A 16,284-nucleotide genomic window follows, 5' to 3' on the forward strand; every position below is an offset into this window, starting at 1 on the left:
TCAATACCAAAGAAAATAACTACTGTAAAAAAGGGGGCTACATTACGTAGAGCAAACACAATAACAAGTTCTCCCTCTATAACTCGACCTCAAAGTGCTTTACAATTAAGGGAGAATCGAGAAGCTCAAGAAGTACGTTCACAATATGAAGTAAAAATGAAGCTTCTTGTTGCAGAAAACCAGGAACTTCGTAAAAAAAATTTACAATCAACACAAGCTGTTAAAATAGCTCGTACTAAAGCTGAAGAGTTAATTAGTCGACTTCGTGCTGATATTGAAGTGCTTAAATTGGATAAAAAAAAGCTGAATAAAGAGCGCAAACAAGAAGTGGATAAAGGACGTGAGGCAGCTATCAAGTATGAAAGGGAAATTCAACAACTCAAAAGAAGGGTACTTGTTGCATTCGACTCTAAAAAGAAACTTGAAGAGGAGAATCATACACAAGCTCAATTAATAAAAAAGAGGACAGATGAAACTGCGACTGCTAATATGCAGTTGAGATGCTTGACTAACGTTTTAAGAAAAGCAGCAAATGAAGGAACCTTTTTAAATGAAGCTTCGTTGGAGAAACTCCTGGAGAATGCCAATAGCATAATGCAACAAACCGCAAGAAACAATAATAATCGTAAATCAGTTATTATAAGAACAGGAACTATTTCACCTATAGGAGATAGTTCAAGTGTAAACAGTAATAACAGTAGTATATAGATTTTTGGATTGCTTTATTTTTTATATCTTAAGCATGAAGTAATTTGAATATGTATATACATATACATACATATATATATACATATACATATATATATATATATATATATCCTCATTTTTTTATGGAAGTATATATATTGCCATGTAATGCTGATCTCTTTTTTTTTTTCGATCATATAATTATTGCAAGCTTTTTTTTTTTTTTTTTTTTTTTTAATTTTGAATACTATCAACATGCTTTACTTTATGAATATATTTATATTAAATAGAATAATATATAAATGAAACAATATTATGTTGATTTCATGTTAAAATATTGGCTTGCATTATTTACATATAAGACATATAACTGTATAGATAATGGTTTTTATATGTATATTACTACTGGTTCATAAAAATAATATTTTATAGAAATAAATAGTTGTACATTACTTTTATTTTGTTAAAGTGGTATGAATTAATCACTATATAATTTCTCATAAAGAATGTATATACATAGTGTCATGCTCTATTGTTGTATATGAATATTTATATGTATATTCATATACATTTGTAGAAATAGGTGCCATTTTTTTTTCTTAACTAAAACTTCAAAATTAAAGAATTTTAAGCATTTTCATACATACTAATTTTATATAAATACATTTATACTCTAATGCATAGTGAGATATTTTTAGTTTAGTTTTAAACAATGACATTCAATACTCATAAAAAAACTTCTATAAATCAAGTTATTTTTCCTCAAATAAAAAAAAAAAAAGTGGTTTGTCATATATAATAAAATAACCTTATAACAACTAAAAACCCGCTATCTTTTGTGCTTTTTATTTTCTTGTCAAATATTTTATTTAAATTTGTACTTTTTTGTCAATTACTTTTTTTTTTGTTATTATTATTATTAGATATATGAGCTCTGTTAATGATTCAAATCATAACATGTGTGAAGAAAAAGGAGAAATTAAGAGGGGCTTAGATAGACATATATTTAGCAGCCAAGAATCCAAATCTTTACCTGTTGAAGTAAGCTCAAATACAAGAGTAGAACCAACAGTCAATAAAAATAATATGAATGTACTATCATATAATGAAAAGATAAATCAATCATTATCTTACAAACAGCATTGTATACAGTGTTTTAATTGTCGTCACCAACTAAAAAAGATGGGTTCATATGTTAAGCAAAAAATGGCTTTTAGATCCAGTGTTACTGTTGACCCACATTTATATTCTCGAGGGCAGAAAAGAATTATATTAATAGCTTTAGCGCTAGGTGCCTCTTTAAACGGCTTTTGTTCAACAGTTTATGTAAGTCTTTGAAGAAGGTATATTACATAATGTATTCATAGACATTCATATAGTTTCCAGGTATACCAGACATCAAGTCCGAGTTGAAAGCTTCTGAAATTGAAATAACATTGGTATCTTCTTTATTTATTCTATTCAGTGGAATAGGAGTATGTAATAATATGCAAAATGTATTACATAAAAGTTGTTTAATACCTATCTTTTATTATCATTACAATTAGCCCATTTTTTGGGCTTCAATGTCAGATTATTATTTTATTCGAAGGCAAATATCAAAAAAAAAAAAAACTTGTCTTTGGGTTATCTAAATTTTATCTTCTTTCATTGTAATAGATTCTTGTATCTTGTAGCATTATTAGTATTTATTGGAGCTTCTGTTGGGTGTGCAGTATCCAATAAAATAGGGCTATTAATTGTATTAAGATGCTTTCAATCTTTTGGAACATCAGGTATATTAGAGAGAGAAAAAAAAATACACAAAAGATTACATTATATGCTCATGCATATTACGCATTATTATTATTATTATTATTTTCTATATCATACTAGTTACCATGTCTGTAGGTGCTGGAACAGTATCTGATTGCTGGCAAATTACAGAGAGAGGATCGGCATTCAGTGTTTTATTTGTTGGTCAATTCTTAGGACCACTTGTTGGTAACTATTAGAAAAACTTGTTCAACAAATGTATAGTATATTGGTATGTATTATAACTAAACTATATTCTATTTACAAAAAAAAAAAAAGGACCTATTATTGGAGGTGGTATTACATCTAAAACAGGATGGAGAAGTGTTTTCTGGATTTGTGCAGGATATGGCATTTTTTTGTTTTTATTTTTTTTCTTTTATTTTCCTGAAACTTATCGTCTAAACCATCATTGGGATAATGAGCAACAGAAACCTTCTGAGCTACAGAGTCAGGCGACTTTAATCAATGGTTCGTCTCCAGGGATTGTATTAACTGCGTTACCTCCATCTTCTTCTTCAGTTTCTCAAACTGTACCCAATTCTTCATCATCAAGCTTTATACAACAAAATAAAGATAACATTGCTAGCTATAAGGCAGTATTAAAAGAAGGAAAAATACTTAATTTATCAGAAAATAATAGTAATGAAGAAGGAGCCTATCATGTTATCGTTCCTTCCACTAGTACAAATACTATAGAAAATAAGAACAAGTATGATACTTCAAACAGAATATTTAATCCATTCAAAAGTTTTGCTATGCTGCAGTATATATTTGTCTGCTTTGTAGCTATTGAGATAGGATTTTGCTTTGGTACAATGTTTACTTTAGAAACACTTATTCCCGATATTTATTATACTCACTATCAGTTTAATTCATGGCAAACAGGTATTTTAATAAGTATTTTTTTTTGAATTACTATTATTTACAGTGTATATTAGGTCTAAGTTTTTTAGGTGCAGGTCTCGGGAACGTGATAGGCTCATTAGTCTCAGGACAACTCTCAGATTATTTTCTGAAAAAATCTAGTGAAAAACGAGGCGGAATATATAAAGCAGAAGATAGACTTACACCAAATACATGGTTTGTATTATATATTTGCAAATTAATGAATTCAAATTCACTTATTCACATGTATACACACACACACACACATGTATACATATATAATTATGTGTTTTATTATATTATTGGTGTTGTCCTATTCTATAAAGGCCAGGAGGTTTTTTCTTGATACCTTTAGGTGTGTTAATATTTGGATGGAGCATTATGGCTGGATTTTCAGTTTGGCCTGCAATCATAGGCTTTAGCATTTTATGTTTTGGAATGAGTCAAGGTTTGTAAAATTAAAAAAAAAATAATAAGTTTGTTTTAATTTTAAATGAATTGCATATCTTTGTATTATATACTAGTCTATACAGCAGGGTCAGCGTATTTAGTAGATGCGATTCCTGGGAAAGGGGCATCAGTTACAGCTGCTTGTAACTTTTTAAGATCAACGATGGCAGCTATTTTAAGTTTGATATCACCTATAATGGGTTCTGCATTATCTATTGGTTATGTATCTATACTCTTGACTTCTCTTAATGTCATAGGTATGAGTTTATTAGTATATATCAAATTTAAGGGTATTTATTTTAGAAGAAAAGCTGGATTTGCTCCACCAAAAGTATAAACAAAAAAAAAAAAATTACTGATAATAATCAATGATCTTTTTTCTTTATTATTTATAAGGGAATAAAAAAATTGCAAAAGTCTTTAGTTTTATGAATATTTATATGTATCCTTTTTTTCGTCGTTGTTATTTATTTTTATTTTTTTCAGCAAGAGATTATTGCCCTCAGAATAAAGGTATGAAGTTATTTACTTCTTGCAGCCACAAGAGGAACAGGTACAGTTCGAACCACAGTTACTGTATAACATATATTTAATTATATTTACTACAAAATAATAAATATACACAAGTGACTTTACCCGCAGCATTTTCCACCACCGTTTTGCATCTTATATTTGTATATGATTTATGAAAAAAAAAAAAAGAAAAGAAATACAAATATTATAAAACAAGACGGATTTATATACACAATGTATCTACCACATGAGTTGCATACATTTTACATGGATCGGGGAAGTTATTTGTAGGACAATAAGTCTTTGAATTTGTTTAAAACAGCTGATATTAACACATCATTTGCCAAGACTATAAATCACTTACTATCATGTGTTCGTGATTAAATTTAATATGTTTATGTTTTATAAAAATCCCAATTTTATACAAATGCGTCTACAGAAGGTGGTAATAAAAAAGCGTTTATATCGAATGGAATTATTATAATTTAAGGAAAAAAAAAAGATATATTTATGTGTATAATTAAAAATTTTGATAGTTTTATCGTTGAATATTATATGAGGCTTGTGTATTAGCACGATTAGCTAATGCTTGTTTATGTAATTGCAGCTTCTTCTGCAAAACAGTACTGGTGCCTTGCGAAACATCATACACTTCTGCTGCAAATCTTTCCGCAAATGTTTTTTCTCCACGTTTCTTTGCAGCTTCTAACATCCAGACAATAGCACGACGACGACGTTGACGATCTCTTAATGGTGTAGGAACATAAACGACTTTAGATCCCTTTTTCATTGAAGATAATTTAAACAAAGGTGAAGCTTCTGCAATAGATTCAAGTAAAACTTCATAAGGATCTGTTTCTGGCTCAATCTTTTTGGAAAGGTATTCCATACTGTCAGAGATTAAACGTTGTGCTCTAGCTTTTTTACCATCTCGCATGAGTGTATTTACAAGTTGACTTACAACTTCATTATTGGGCACAATTGAATCTGGAAGTTGCTTTAAAGTAGTGTTCTCCATAATTGGTTCTGTTGGTTCTGTTGCTTCAGGTACTGATGTTGTGGTATAAGCAGTAGGCATTATACTCATTGGGCGAATCCATGAAAGTTGGAATTTGCACATTGTAGCTCCATTTTGACGAAGTGCTTGTAATATAGTACTGTTCATGGTATGTATAACTATATTACACAAGAAAAAAAATTTTTTTGTATTAGATGTAAAGGTATATAGAGCCTATGTATAAATAGGAAGGGGTGGTAAAATGACAGGAGGACCTGGTTGAGAGTGTGGATGACCAATGTATTAACACTCCGCCTTAAATGGGGTTTTTTTTTTATGTTCAAAAAGTCACAGTGAATAAATCATAATCGAATCAAACAAAAAATTGACTATTGGGTTTGTAGCTTGTGGTAGAATTACTGAGTTATCCTAATTTAAAAAAGTGCCAGAAAAAAAAACCCAATTTTTTTTTTAAAATGAACGGTAAAAAAAAAGTAAAGGGAAAAGTAAAAGCTCAAATGTTAAAAAAAGGAAAGGTTTTAGCAAAAGGATTTGGGTAAGCCTAGATTGGGGAAAGAAGAAATAGAGTAGTGAGCTGAACAACTTATCTCATGTAATGTGGAGCCTATAAAAGGCTAATGTAAATACTATGGAGGGGATGGTATTATGCTAGAAGATTTTTTGGACGAGAACTTATTGAAGAGGAAGGAAAGAGGGTCTTCAATTGCCCATAGCATTTGTAATCTATAGTGCATATAGAGTCAATATGCTAAATGAATTCTAATAAACAGTTTATGGGGAGGAGCAAACATGATAATATGATGGACGACTATGGGTAGATAGCGAATTAAGGTGCCAACGAAGGTATTGGCTTTAATATATAAGGAAAGCATCAATTATCACGCCTTGACATATCCTTATTGTTTTATATATTTAATCTAAACAATATACGATCTATTGCACAGATTTTAATAATAAATAAGAATCTGATTTAATACGATGCTGTATAATACAATATGAAATATATATTATTATAGAAAATAAGATCATTATTGTTCTATAGTTAATTACTTTTAAACGTAAACACGAGTACGTGGGCAATATTAGCAAATATAGAAAAGTTATGATCACTTGTATGAATAGTTTTGTAAAACTAAAAAATTAGTACAAAATTGATCAAAATGTCTGAAATAGGAAAATCTGATAATATTGAATATATTTTATTGTTTCTAACTATTACTTGCATTATTGTACTTGTGATTTTATTATAAAAATATATTAATTTTTTTTTCTCTAGTAAGTATGATTATCTACCATTTAAAGATTGACCTCTTTTGTTGATTTTCAAAACTATTGTCCATAGCTCCTCTATAAATCTCTTTGATTACTTTTCCTTTTATAATGGTTTCCTCAACTATTAGACGACAATGGCAAGTTTTGACTCGACCATACCAAATACCACGAGCACCTTCATTTATATAACAAATGACATTACCTGCAATTTTATGACCTAAATTAAACAAATAAAAAATTAGTTCATGATATTTATTATTATTTTAATACTATCTTACTTTTATATACTACCTCCTATATGACTAACCATGATAACAGCAGCATCCTGTTCACTCAAGTCTTTTTCCCGTAACACATGGTCGAATTCCTGTGCTAAAATAGGTGCAGTCACTCCACATCGTTTATCTCTTCTTTTATGTGAACATAGCAACAAAAGTGACTTGTATGGACATTTATAAATATTCATTTCACCTATACGACTATCTTTCTTCAGCAATTCAATATCGACTGCTTGTTTTGGTAAAGGAGTTGCAAGAAATAGGTTGTAGAAATCATTAGCTTTCTCTGATGTAACATTAGAAATAAGTATATTATCTGGAAAAATCAGGACATCACAACTATTGGGGACAGTTGAATAAGTGGAAACAAACGATGCATTTGTCACTAAGTTTTTCCAAGGATATACTGACTTATTATTGCATTCAGCTTGATATAAGCTGTAGGCAAAGGTATCTCTTTCATATTGGATTTTTTTAGGCCAATCAGTAACTCCTGTAGCAATCAGAACATGTCGACCGTATGGCTTTACAGACCCCAAAATAGGCATATCCATCTCAATATTTAAATAAGATGGATATGACTTATGCTCAGAACAAGGATTTGAACAACCTGTACAATCATCTATATCATCGTTACCACTTACATTATTACATGTTGCGGATATATATTCCTCAGGCGGTAAAAGATCACTATTCCCGAATCCTGCAAGTATACTAAGGGATTTCTTCATGTAAGATACCATGTTCTATTTTTTTTTCTTTTATATAGAATCAGAAACAAAAAAAAAAGTAAGAAAGGAAGGAAGGAAGGAAAAGAACAATTAATATCATCTAATAATACTGCTGCAGGAACCAAGTTCATTTTATGTCATTCTTCTGCTGAGATTAAAAAATAGTTTTTTCTTTTGCCGAAGCAGCGCGCGCAAGTGAACAAGATGGCAAAAAAAAAACTTATTTTCAGGACAATATATACATATTTAGAATAAATAGCCAATTTTATGATGTTTTAATACTTGTTTATTGAATACAAGCAATTCACTTTACTACTACGATTGAGTATTAATATTGATTATTTTTATGTAATCTCATTATTTGTAACTATAGTAACATGTAACAAAATATGTATCTTTTGATTCATCATGCTAACAAATATATATGCATATACATATATATATATTGTCGTAATGAATGTAAATCCCATCATACTACCTTTATAATTGATGATGCAATAAATAGGAGAGGATGCTAGTCTCAATTTATACTATTTTACGACCTGTTTCTTATTAGTCGAACATAAGAAAAACGCAAGTCCGAGTATGAATGAGCCATATACTTGCTAAAATTTAGTCAAGATATTTATGATAGATCGAATTAGACGCTCTGAAAACGAATAAGTAAATATAATAAGAATAGAATTTTGGTAAAAGAAAACGACTATCTTTTATTATCTAAAGAACAATTTTGTTAGAGTGGAACATACTTAACCCTAGTCTCTTTTCCTTATAATAATGACTATGCATTTGTCTATATGAAACATATGGGACAAATGCATAGTCATATAGTCCGTTATATGTGCATCAATAATCAGTAATACATTGTTATATATTCAAATTTACTAGATAGATCACATGATATACATCGGTGATGTTTAATAGTAAGATTTACTATAACTACTTTTAATAGTATGATTATCTACTTAATAAAGACATTTGTCGTTGTAAAATGAATTATTTTATTTATTAAATAATAATAATTAGCAAAAAAAAAAAAGTTTACTTTGTTGCGTATATACTTATTAGGCTTACTGATCTACATAAAAGATACATTTGAGGCATTTTTGACTTAGTTATTAAATGTACTGTAGTTTTTTATGAAGATATTTTAAAGTAAGCATAATACAATCTAGAATGTTTTTGTATATAAAAATGTAGTTTCTGCTCTCGTATATGAACTATTTATGTTCAGAGTCTTTAATAAAATATTTAAATGCAAATAAATGCTTATATTTCATCCTACTGTTTAAAGCAATAGTTAGTGAATTCAACGCATTCTTTTATTCTGTTATTTTGAAGCTGCATGTTATATGCTGTATCTTTAGTTTAGCAAATAGTTATGCTTATACCAAGTGTTAACTATATAGCTTCTTATAATAATACTTTATCTTCATGGTGCTTTTTCTGTAACATTAGTTTTGTGATTCAATACTAGAAATTTAATCTCCATTAAAAAAAAAACAACCTTCTAAGCTCGGGGGAAACAAGAAGAGAGCCATTATGACTGTTTTTCATATGTTTGTGGCTTAATGTCTATTGGCTGAATTTCTTCGCAATAAAAAAAATAAAATAAGAAAAAAAAAAAATACAAATATTACATAAACACCTCATATATATATATCATTCTTCATCAGTTAAACGATGCCAGTGAAAACCACTCAATTAATAAGCAATGTGCTTAGTTTATACATGTCAAATGACAATACAATTCATCAAAATTTATCATTCATTTTAGACATTATTGTAAATCATCGATTATTTGATGAATATACTGAATCCGATGAATCAGGCGTTATATATAGAAAATGGACAAGTCGTTTAAATACACTCTTACAATCAAAAATTGTAACTGCACAATGGTGTGGCATTACTCTTGTTAAAGTGACATGTCAAAACTCACATGAATTACTTTTAGCTAATGCTAAAAGTTGGATTGCACAACTTTTAGGTTTTGTGGGTGTAAAGTGCAAAAAAAAAGAAAGAAAACCAAAAGAAAAAACCAAAATAAAAATAACTCTTTTTCTTTTATCTAACAAATAATAGAAATCAGTACCAACACCTATCTATCAAGAGTCAATCGAAACACTTTCGTTTTTATTTTCATATACTGTAGATAAGCCAGAATTACAAAGAGAAGTTGCTACACCCAATCTTCAAAGATATAACCAATTACTACTTCAATTAGGTCGCAAACAGGATTTATTGGTAAGTCTTTTAGTTTATATGGATATAAATATGTATATAATTGTGCATATATAAATAAATTTTATCTGCATAATTAGCCAACTGTATTATCAGCATTAACTACCAATGTAAAATGTTTTCCTTCAACAGCACGACATATTTCAGAGCAATGCCTTCAGCTTTGTCTATCCTGCTTAGATGGCTCTAGAGATTTAGATTTAAAGACAATCAAAGAAGCTAATAAGTTATTGGTTTCGTTATATCATGCTGGAGGCAAATCAGTTATGGCAGATCAATGGAAAGAAAGCTTATTAAAATTAATTGGCTCAATTCATGATTGCTTAAATAGACTATTTGATACAGTAGATGAAGGTGTGTTATTAATAAAAAAAAATACAAGCTATTTATTTATTTATTTATTTTTGTACAGAAAGCCAAGAATTTGAATTACAAAAATCCTATCCTTTCCTCCCAGTATCATCTGATTATGCAGAAGCCTTTCCTATTTTACTTAAAAGAATTCAACTTTTACAAGATTGTATATCTACCTTTTTAACGTAAGTAAAATACAGATAGAAAAAAAAAGAAAGGCAAATGACATTAACGTTGATACATATTATAGAACCTCTACATCTATTGCCGTAGGTGTGCCCATAGTACATTTAATCGATCTTATTTGCCGTATCTATAATGTTTTTGAAGGATCATTGGTAAAGTATATATACAGAAAACAACTTAACAGGAAGATTAATATTTTACTAGATGCGTGAATTTAAAGACAAAGACGAATTCTTTACATTAGTAATGTGTCTGCCCACTTTACATTTAAGTACAAGTAAAATGTTCAGTAGTTTATTGTATTGGTACGTTGCTTTCTCCTTTCTTTCACTATGAATATTTATATTTATATGTGTATGTATAGTTCTGGAAAAGAAATGATGGGCTATAGTAAACTTCTTTCAAGAATTTTACTCCGTCTTTTAAACGAGCATAAGAACAAGAGAACATTAAAGATATCTGTATACAACTTAATCTCGTTATGTTTAGAGAAATGTGGATATGTGTTTGCTGAAATTATTCATAAACCATTGATATCCTCTGTCTTGAAAGATCTTCAAATAATCGAACATAAATCAGCTAATATTGTAGCCTCAACACAGCAGCAAAAAAAATCACATAAAAAGAGAAAGACAGAAATCACAAATTCTGACTCCTTAACAAGTAAGCTTGTTTCTGCTGCATCAACAGATGTTCAAGTTGCAGGTCTTCAAGCATTGGCTACATTACTTGATATATATGGTTTTTCAATGGAAAATGGTCAAAGAGCATCTGTTGATGGCACAATTTTAAGTCGATTGATTCAAGTAGTTCACCCCTCTGATATGTCAAATGAAGAAATTATACTTGTTAAAGCTGAACTTTACCAATGCCTATTATCATCTTTGATGCATCCCATTGAAACACAAGCAAGTATTCTTCCTCATGCATGCCGTCTTTTCTCAGCTGGTGTAAATGAGCAATCACATCAATTACAGCTTATTTGTAAAAAGGGTCTTGCTATTTGTGATCTTATTATGCATACTAGATTACCTCCTATTCAACGCACTATGCCAAATAGTTCGCCCGTTGTAGTTGTTACAACTGCTCAAGGAATAAGCGAAGAAGAAAAAGAGATTGATGAAGAGGAAGAGGAAGAGGATGAGAAAAAGATAGAAAATGAAGAAGAAAACAAGATAATATTAGAGCCTGTTGTAGAAGACAAAAATGAGAAAGTGAAAGAAGTGAAAGAGATAAAGAAAGATATTAACTATGAAAAAGTAAAGCCTATAGAAAATGTAAACATCAAACCTATTGTGTTACCTACTACTACTACTACTACTACTACTACTACTACTAAGGATTCTGATCTTGAGAAGCAAGCTCCTGTGAATTTATTAGAAAAAACATCACTTGAAACTAAATCTTCCACAATAACAACAGTAGTTTCTCTAAACAATGATGTCACTCCTTCAAATAATTCAGAACTTGAAACGAATATTACTACAAGTAATAAAGATGTTAATGCTAATGTCACTATTTCTATTAGTGATGATGACATGGATTTAGACATGGAAATTCCTATGATTGATATGACTGGACCTGATAGCGACATTGATGGTGATGATGATGATGAATAAATCTGTGTCTTGTTTTTTATTTAATAAATTATGCATAAAATTTTAAAGCTTATTTTTTTTTTCTTCTTATTTGATAACAAAAAAAAAAAATCTTAATTTGAAACACAAAATATAAAAAAAAATTTCACCAGTCTCTTTTTTTTATTGTTTAACTTTTTTATTTTTCTTGAAAAAAAAAAAAAAAAAAAAAAAAAGGGGGAAAAGTTTACTTGCTAACATGTTGCAAGCAATTCTCGATTCCGTTACAAAGCCTTCTGAGCTTGCTGCTTTGTTTCAGTACAAGTTTGCACATAAATCTCCTTCTGCTATTCGTCATCAGCAGTCATTAGACAGGGACGCGTCAAAGAAGCGTTGTTATGACTTCTTAAACATGGTAGGCATGAAAAGAAAGGAATGCATCTAGCACATGTATTTATTAACCATATTTATATACTAGACCTCTAGAAGTTTTGCTGCTGTTATTCAAGAGCTTGATGATGATTTAAGAGATGCTGTAAATATTACATTTACAAGATATTTTTAATAAAAGTATATTATTAACTGTACACAATCGTAGGTCTGTTTATTCTATTTAGTTTTACGTGGTTTAGATACAATTGAGGATGATATGACTTTACCTTTAGATAGAAAAGTTGAATTATTAAGATCTTTTGATCAAATTATTTACCAAAAAGATTGGACTTTTAATGAAAGTAAGTTTTATTTTTTATTTATTTTTTTTTCTTATTTCCTCGAATATATAAACATAATAAATAAACGTCCTATTCACACTACTTTATTATTAGATGGTCCTGATGAAAAAGACCGAGAATTATTAGTTCATTTTGATGTTGTCATTAACGAATTCCTTCGTCTTAAGCCTGAATTTCAACAAGTTATTGCCAACATTACAAGATTAATGGGTAACGGTATGGCCGATTATGCTTCAGGCAAACATCGTGAGAATACAGCTGTTGCTACAGTCGCTGACTTTGATCTTTATTGTCATTATGTTGCCGGACTTGTTGGTTATGGTCTTTCGGACCTCTTTGCCGCTTCTGGTCTTGAATCTGAAGAAATTGCAAAAGACAAACACATTTCTAATTCAATGGGTTTATTCCTACAAAAGACAAACATCATTCGTGATTATCGTGAGGATTTAGATGATGGACGTCAATTTTGGCCTCATGAAATTTGGGGAAAGTATGTGGATAAATTCAGTGACTTTACAAAGCCTGAAAATAAGTTGAAGGTTTGATATAAATGTGAATATGTGTAACGAAAAGAAAAGGCAATAACAAATATGTATACATATATATATATATATTTTTTTAGGCTAAATATTGCTTAAATGACATGGTTTTGAATGTATTAAATCAAGTCCCTGATGTTCTCACTTACCTCTCAAGACTTCAAAATCAATCCGTTTTTAATTTTTGTGCTATTCCCCAAGTCATGGCTATCGCTACTCTTGCCTTGGTCTTTAATAATCTCGAAGTTTATCAACGTAATATCAAGATTCGTAAAGGTGAAGCTGTCAAATTGATTTTGCAAAGCACAAACATGGATAATGTCATTTCTATCTTTAGACATTATATCTTTGAGATTGCTAGAAAGAATGAAGCTGTAAATCCTAATTTTATGGATATTTCCATGTCTATTGGCAGAGTATGTGTATCATGATATTATATATACATATTTCTTTTATTAACTGTATTATAATTAGATTGAACAATGGATTGCTGCTAATTATAAGCCTTCTTCTAAAGCCCTTGAAAAGGCACAACGACCTAATCTATTTGTACCTATCCTATTAGGTCTTATTGGTGTTCTTATCATGAATTACTTTAAAAGTTCTTGAAATAAAATTATTAATATATAAAGCCTTTATAGATTTTAGCTTGCATGTTGCTTGAAGTATTGAGTTAAATTTTCGTAAACTAAGAATGTCACGCAAGTACCGGGTAAAACACGAATTATATTTGGAGCTAAACCTTTATAAAACCCCATGTAACCTTCTGTTTGTATCATTTTTTTACTACAGTCAATTACACCTTTATATGTATCCCTTGTAGCACGATTCTATGTACATATTTATATGAATATGTATAGGGAATATCTTGATCATCTTTTTTCTCTTTCATTTTACCTGTAATCGACTTTTTAACACTTGATATGGATATGTGATTACTGTAGCCGTTACTTTCGATATAGCAGCCATAGTCAAGTATTCAGTTTGACTTAATTGAGCATTTAATTCATTCATTGAATTTAAACCCTTTTTATGTCGAACTTCATTTCGTTTCTTTTTCATCTCTTCATATACCATGAACTGAATCGCTCCATGAGATACTCCAAATAACGCGGGCACCATTCCTCTATAAAGTCCTCTTATCCCTTCCTCTACATAAAGTCGTTTTAATCCATTTAATAGGCCTGTATATGCATCTGGTGTATGTTGCGTAGTTGTACACATTCTAGTCTTTACCACCCATAAAGGATTGGCCATAAAAGCCGTTAACGCGCCTATTATATCCCTCCAAAAAAAAAGGGGGGAGGAGGAGGAAGAGATTAAAAGGTGTATAATAAAATTATATGTAGATGTATTTTACACACCTGCTTCAGCAGAAGCTGTCAAATGTTGTATAGCAGATAATTTTCCACTTTGATCCTTTTCCATATACTTTTTAATTAAACTATACCTATAAATGATGGTATTTGGTTAATCATGATATTTGTATACATTTTTTTTTTTTTTTTTTACCATCCAAAATAAAACCCCCAGCTAAATGTGGCACCCGCCATGTTAGGTGTGACACCTCTATATAAACCCTTCCACACACCTTCTCCCAATAAAATAGACTTAAAAGATCGAATTGTTCCTCCAATAAAGGGTCGTTTGTTTGAATGACGAGCAGAGTCAACTTTATATATATTCATTTTAGAATAATTACAATAACACACTCTCTCTATTACTCATAAAATACCTTGAAATCGAATTTTAATAAGGTCAAGAGGATGTAACAAAGCAGTTGTTACCATGCCTGCACCAAAACCTGCTAATGCTTGATCCTGTCATTTCCAACAAATCGTAAAAAAAAAAAAAAAAGCACACAGGTAAAAATAAGTTAACTCATTCGAGCATTATGTATATGTATATATATATATAAATATAAGGCTTTTTTTTTTACTGTATGCGGGGATCCTGTAAATGAAGGTGTTGTATTTGTTTTAGACATGTACAATCGAATTACAAAAAAAAAAAATAAATAAATAAATAAAAAAGGGAGAAAACAAAAAAAAATTGACTATTTCCTTTTTTTTTTCTGAAGTGTGGAGAATTTTAATGGACAAAAAACACACACACACACACACACACAAATTCAATCTCCGATGTTTCCATTCATTATGTAATCAACTTTTTTTTTTTCTTTTCTATTCTTTCTTTTTGAAAATAAGGATATATTTTTAATATACAAGCCAAATAATTTAACATAAAATATTCTCGATATTCATATTGACAGATGGTAATTTAGACTGAAGATTAGGAGAATTTTCTTGTGACCCTTTAGCAATGACTATTTTTGGTGGTAATATAGGGGAATTATTATTTTGAATCACATCCATAGGTTTCAAGCCTTTTTGAGGAGTCATGACAAGTGAGTTTGATTTCAATGAAGATAAAGATGAAGCAGACCAAGTATCATCATCTTCTTCTTCGTCTTCTTCTTCTTCTTGTCTCTTATCTTCCTCTATAGGTATTGATTGATTTATGACACATTGTTGATTTTTTGTATGATTGGTCTGTGTGTTTTCTTTAATAGTAGAGTTATGATCCTCTTGAGCTTTCATTTTATTATTTCTACAAGTTAATAAGCATGTATCTTCATTCAGAGTAGTGTTACGCTCCAATTTTTTAATCGTCTCTTGAAGGTGTATAATATAGTCAATGGCATTCTGTAAGATGTTCATTTTATGAAGGGTTTCTTTATTGTTAGAGCAAGAAGGGATCAATTCCTTTAATTGAATAATTTTATCATTCATCTTTTCTCTTCTTCTACGCTCAATTGCACTGTGTGATTCTTTTCTTGCTAACTCACGCTGATCTGCTGTAGTAGGAGTGGTGATGATAGAAGAGGATGAATTGCGATGTAGAGTAGGTTGAAAAGAAGGAGAGGGTATCATGGCGGCGGCATTAGTAGTAGCAGTAGCAGTAGCAGTGGTAGTGGTAGTGGTGGATAGATTTGTAGCGTTTACAGTATCTGGATGTA

The 16,284-nt window shown here is 29.9% G+C and overlaps 7 protein-coding genes across 7 annotated transcripts; 3 read left to right on the forward strand and 4 right to left on the reverse strand.

Annotated features, from left to right (window-relative positions):
• Positions 1 to 1,536: 1,536 nt before the first annotated feature.
• Positions 1,537 to 4,529, forward strand: BX663DRAFT_508003 (major facilitator superfamily domain-containing protein). Its single transcript, XM_051527425.1, has 10 exons — positions 1,537 to 2,013; positions 2,067 to 2,162; positions 2,235 to 2,278; positions 2,347 to 2,462; positions 2,563 to 2,670; positions 2,761 to 3,369; positions 3,423 to 3,564; positions 3,696 to 3,817; positions 3,894 to 4,395; positions 4,458 to 4,529. Exons 1-9 carry the CDS (start codon positions 1,615 to 1,617, stop codon positions 4,154 to 4,156), a joined length of 1,899 nt encoding a protein of 632 aa, XP_051383244.1. The 5' UTR covers positions 1,537 to 1,614; the 3' UTR covers positions 4,157 to 4,395; positions 4,458 to 4,529.
• Positions 4,530 to 4,870: 341 nt separating this feature from the next.
• On the reverse strand, positions 4,871 to 5,350 carry BX663DRAFT_433746 (30S ribosomal protein S7p/S5e; the record flags this gene model as incomplete). The annotated part of the gene is made up of 1 exon (XM_051523015.1): positions 4,871 to 5,350. One exon carries the CDS (start codon positions 5,348 to 5,350, stop codon positions 4,871 to 4,873), a length of 480 nt encoding a protein of 159 aa, XP_051383245.1.
• Positions 5,351 to 6,639: 1,289 nt separating this feature from the next.
• Positions 6,640 to 7,643, reverse strand: BX663DRAFT_530925 (Sucrase/ferredoxin-like-domain-containing protein; the record flags this gene model as incomplete). Its single annotated transcript, XM_051530347.1, has 3 exons — positions 6,640 to 6,839; positions 6,914 to 7,522; positions 7,553 to 7,643. The coding sequence occupies 3 exons, from the start codon at positions 7,641 to 7,643 to the stop codon at positions 6,640 to 6,642; spliced, it is 900 nt and encodes a 299-aa protein (XP_051383246.1).
• Positions 7,644 to 9,362: 1,719 nt separating this feature from the next.
• Positions 9,363 to 12,034, forward strand: BX663DRAFT_551562 (rRNA processing/ribosome biogenesis-domain-containing protein; the record flags this gene model as incomplete). The annotated part of the gene is made up of 7 exons (XM_051531289.1): positions 9,363 to 9,632; positions 9,717 to 9,878; positions 9,956 to 10,229; positions 10,288 to 10,414; positions 10,480 to 10,567; positions 10,620 to 10,720; positions 10,780 to 12,034. 7 exons carry the CDS (start codon positions 9,363 to 9,365, stop codon positions 12,032 to 12,034), a joined length of 2,277 nt encoding a protein of 758 aa, XP_051383247.1.
• A 217-nt stretch (positions 12,035 to 12,251) lies between these two features.
• On the forward strand, positions 12,252 to 13,696 carry BX663DRAFT_433870 (farnesyl-diphosphate farnesyltransferase; the record flags this gene model as incomplete). The annotated part of the gene is made up of 5 exons (XM_051523025.1): positions 12,252 to 12,407; positions 12,471 to 12,527; positions 12,591 to 12,726; positions 12,820 to 13,265; positions 13,349 to 13,696. The coding sequence occupies 5 exons, from the start codon at positions 12,252 to 12,254 to the stop codon at positions 13,694 to 13,696; spliced, it is 1,143 nt and encodes a 380-aa protein (XP_051383248.1).
• Positions 13,697 to 13,869: 173 nt separating this feature from the next.
• Positions 13,870 to 15,277, reverse strand: BX663DRAFT_46193 (mitochondrial carrier domain-containing protein). Its single transcript, XM_051523962.1, has 6 exons — positions 15,205 to 15,277; positions 14,990 to 15,085; positions 14,778 to 14,937; positions 14,630 to 14,715; positions 14,163 to 14,539; positions 13,870 to 14,095 (listed from the first exon to the last, which is right to left on the reverse strand). Exons 2-6 carry the CDS (start codon positions 14,991 to 14,993, stop codon positions 13,910 to 13,912), a joined length of 813 nt encoding a protein of 270 aa, XP_051383249.1. The 5' UTR covers positions 14,994 to 15,085; positions 15,205 to 15,277; the 3' UTR covers positions 13,870 to 13,909.
• Positions 15,278 to 15,389: 112 nt separating this feature from the next.
• BX663DRAFT_508012 (uncharacterized protein) lies at positions 15,390 to 16,225 on the reverse strand. The gene has a single exon (XM_051527426.1). It carries the CDS (start codon positions 16,196 to 16,198, stop codon positions 15,503 to 15,505), a length of 696 nt encoding a protein of 231 aa, XP_051383250.1. The 5' UTR covers positions 16,199 to 16,225; the 3' UTR covers positions 15,390 to 15,502.
• Positions 16,226 to 16,284: the final 59 nt, after the last annotated feature.

This window comes from Cokeromyces recurvatus, assembly GCF_025118155.1.
Source record: "Cokeromyces recurvatus strain NRRL 2243 chromosome Unknown BX663scaffold_11, whole genome shotgun sequence".
NCBI lineage: Eukaryota > Fungi > Mucoromycota > Mucoromycetes > Mucorales > Mucoraceae > Cokeromyces > Cokeromyces recurvatus.

Bases quoted from the DNA above. Each gene is read 5' to 3' on its own strand.
- BX663DRAFT_508012 (XM_051527426.1), bottom strand. From the start codon at position 16,198: ATGATACCCTCTCCTTCTTTTCAACCTACTCTACATCGCAATTCATCC.
- BX663DRAFT_508003 (XM_051527425.1), top strand. From the start codon at position 1,615: ATGAGCTCTGTTAATGATTCAAATCATAACATGTGTGAAGAAAAAGGA. The intron at 3,370-3,422 runs GTATTTTAATAA...AGTGTATATTAG, and splicing joins GTTTAATTCATGGCAAACAG to GTCTAAGTTTTTTAGGTGCA. The intron at 3,565-3,695 runs GTTTGTATTATA...TATTCTATAAAG, and splicing joins AGACTTACACCAAATACATG to GCCAGGAGGTTTTTTCTTGA.
- BX663DRAFT_46193 (XM_051523962.1), bottom strand. The intron at 14,716-14,777 runs GTAAAAAAAAAA...CATCATTTATAG, and splicing joins TGGGGGTTTTATTTTGGATG to GTATAGTTTAATTAAAAAGT. The intron at 14,096-14,162 runs GTAAAATGAAAG...ATATGTACATAG, and splicing joins TGTTAAAAAGTCGATTACAG to AATCGTGCTACAAGGGATAC.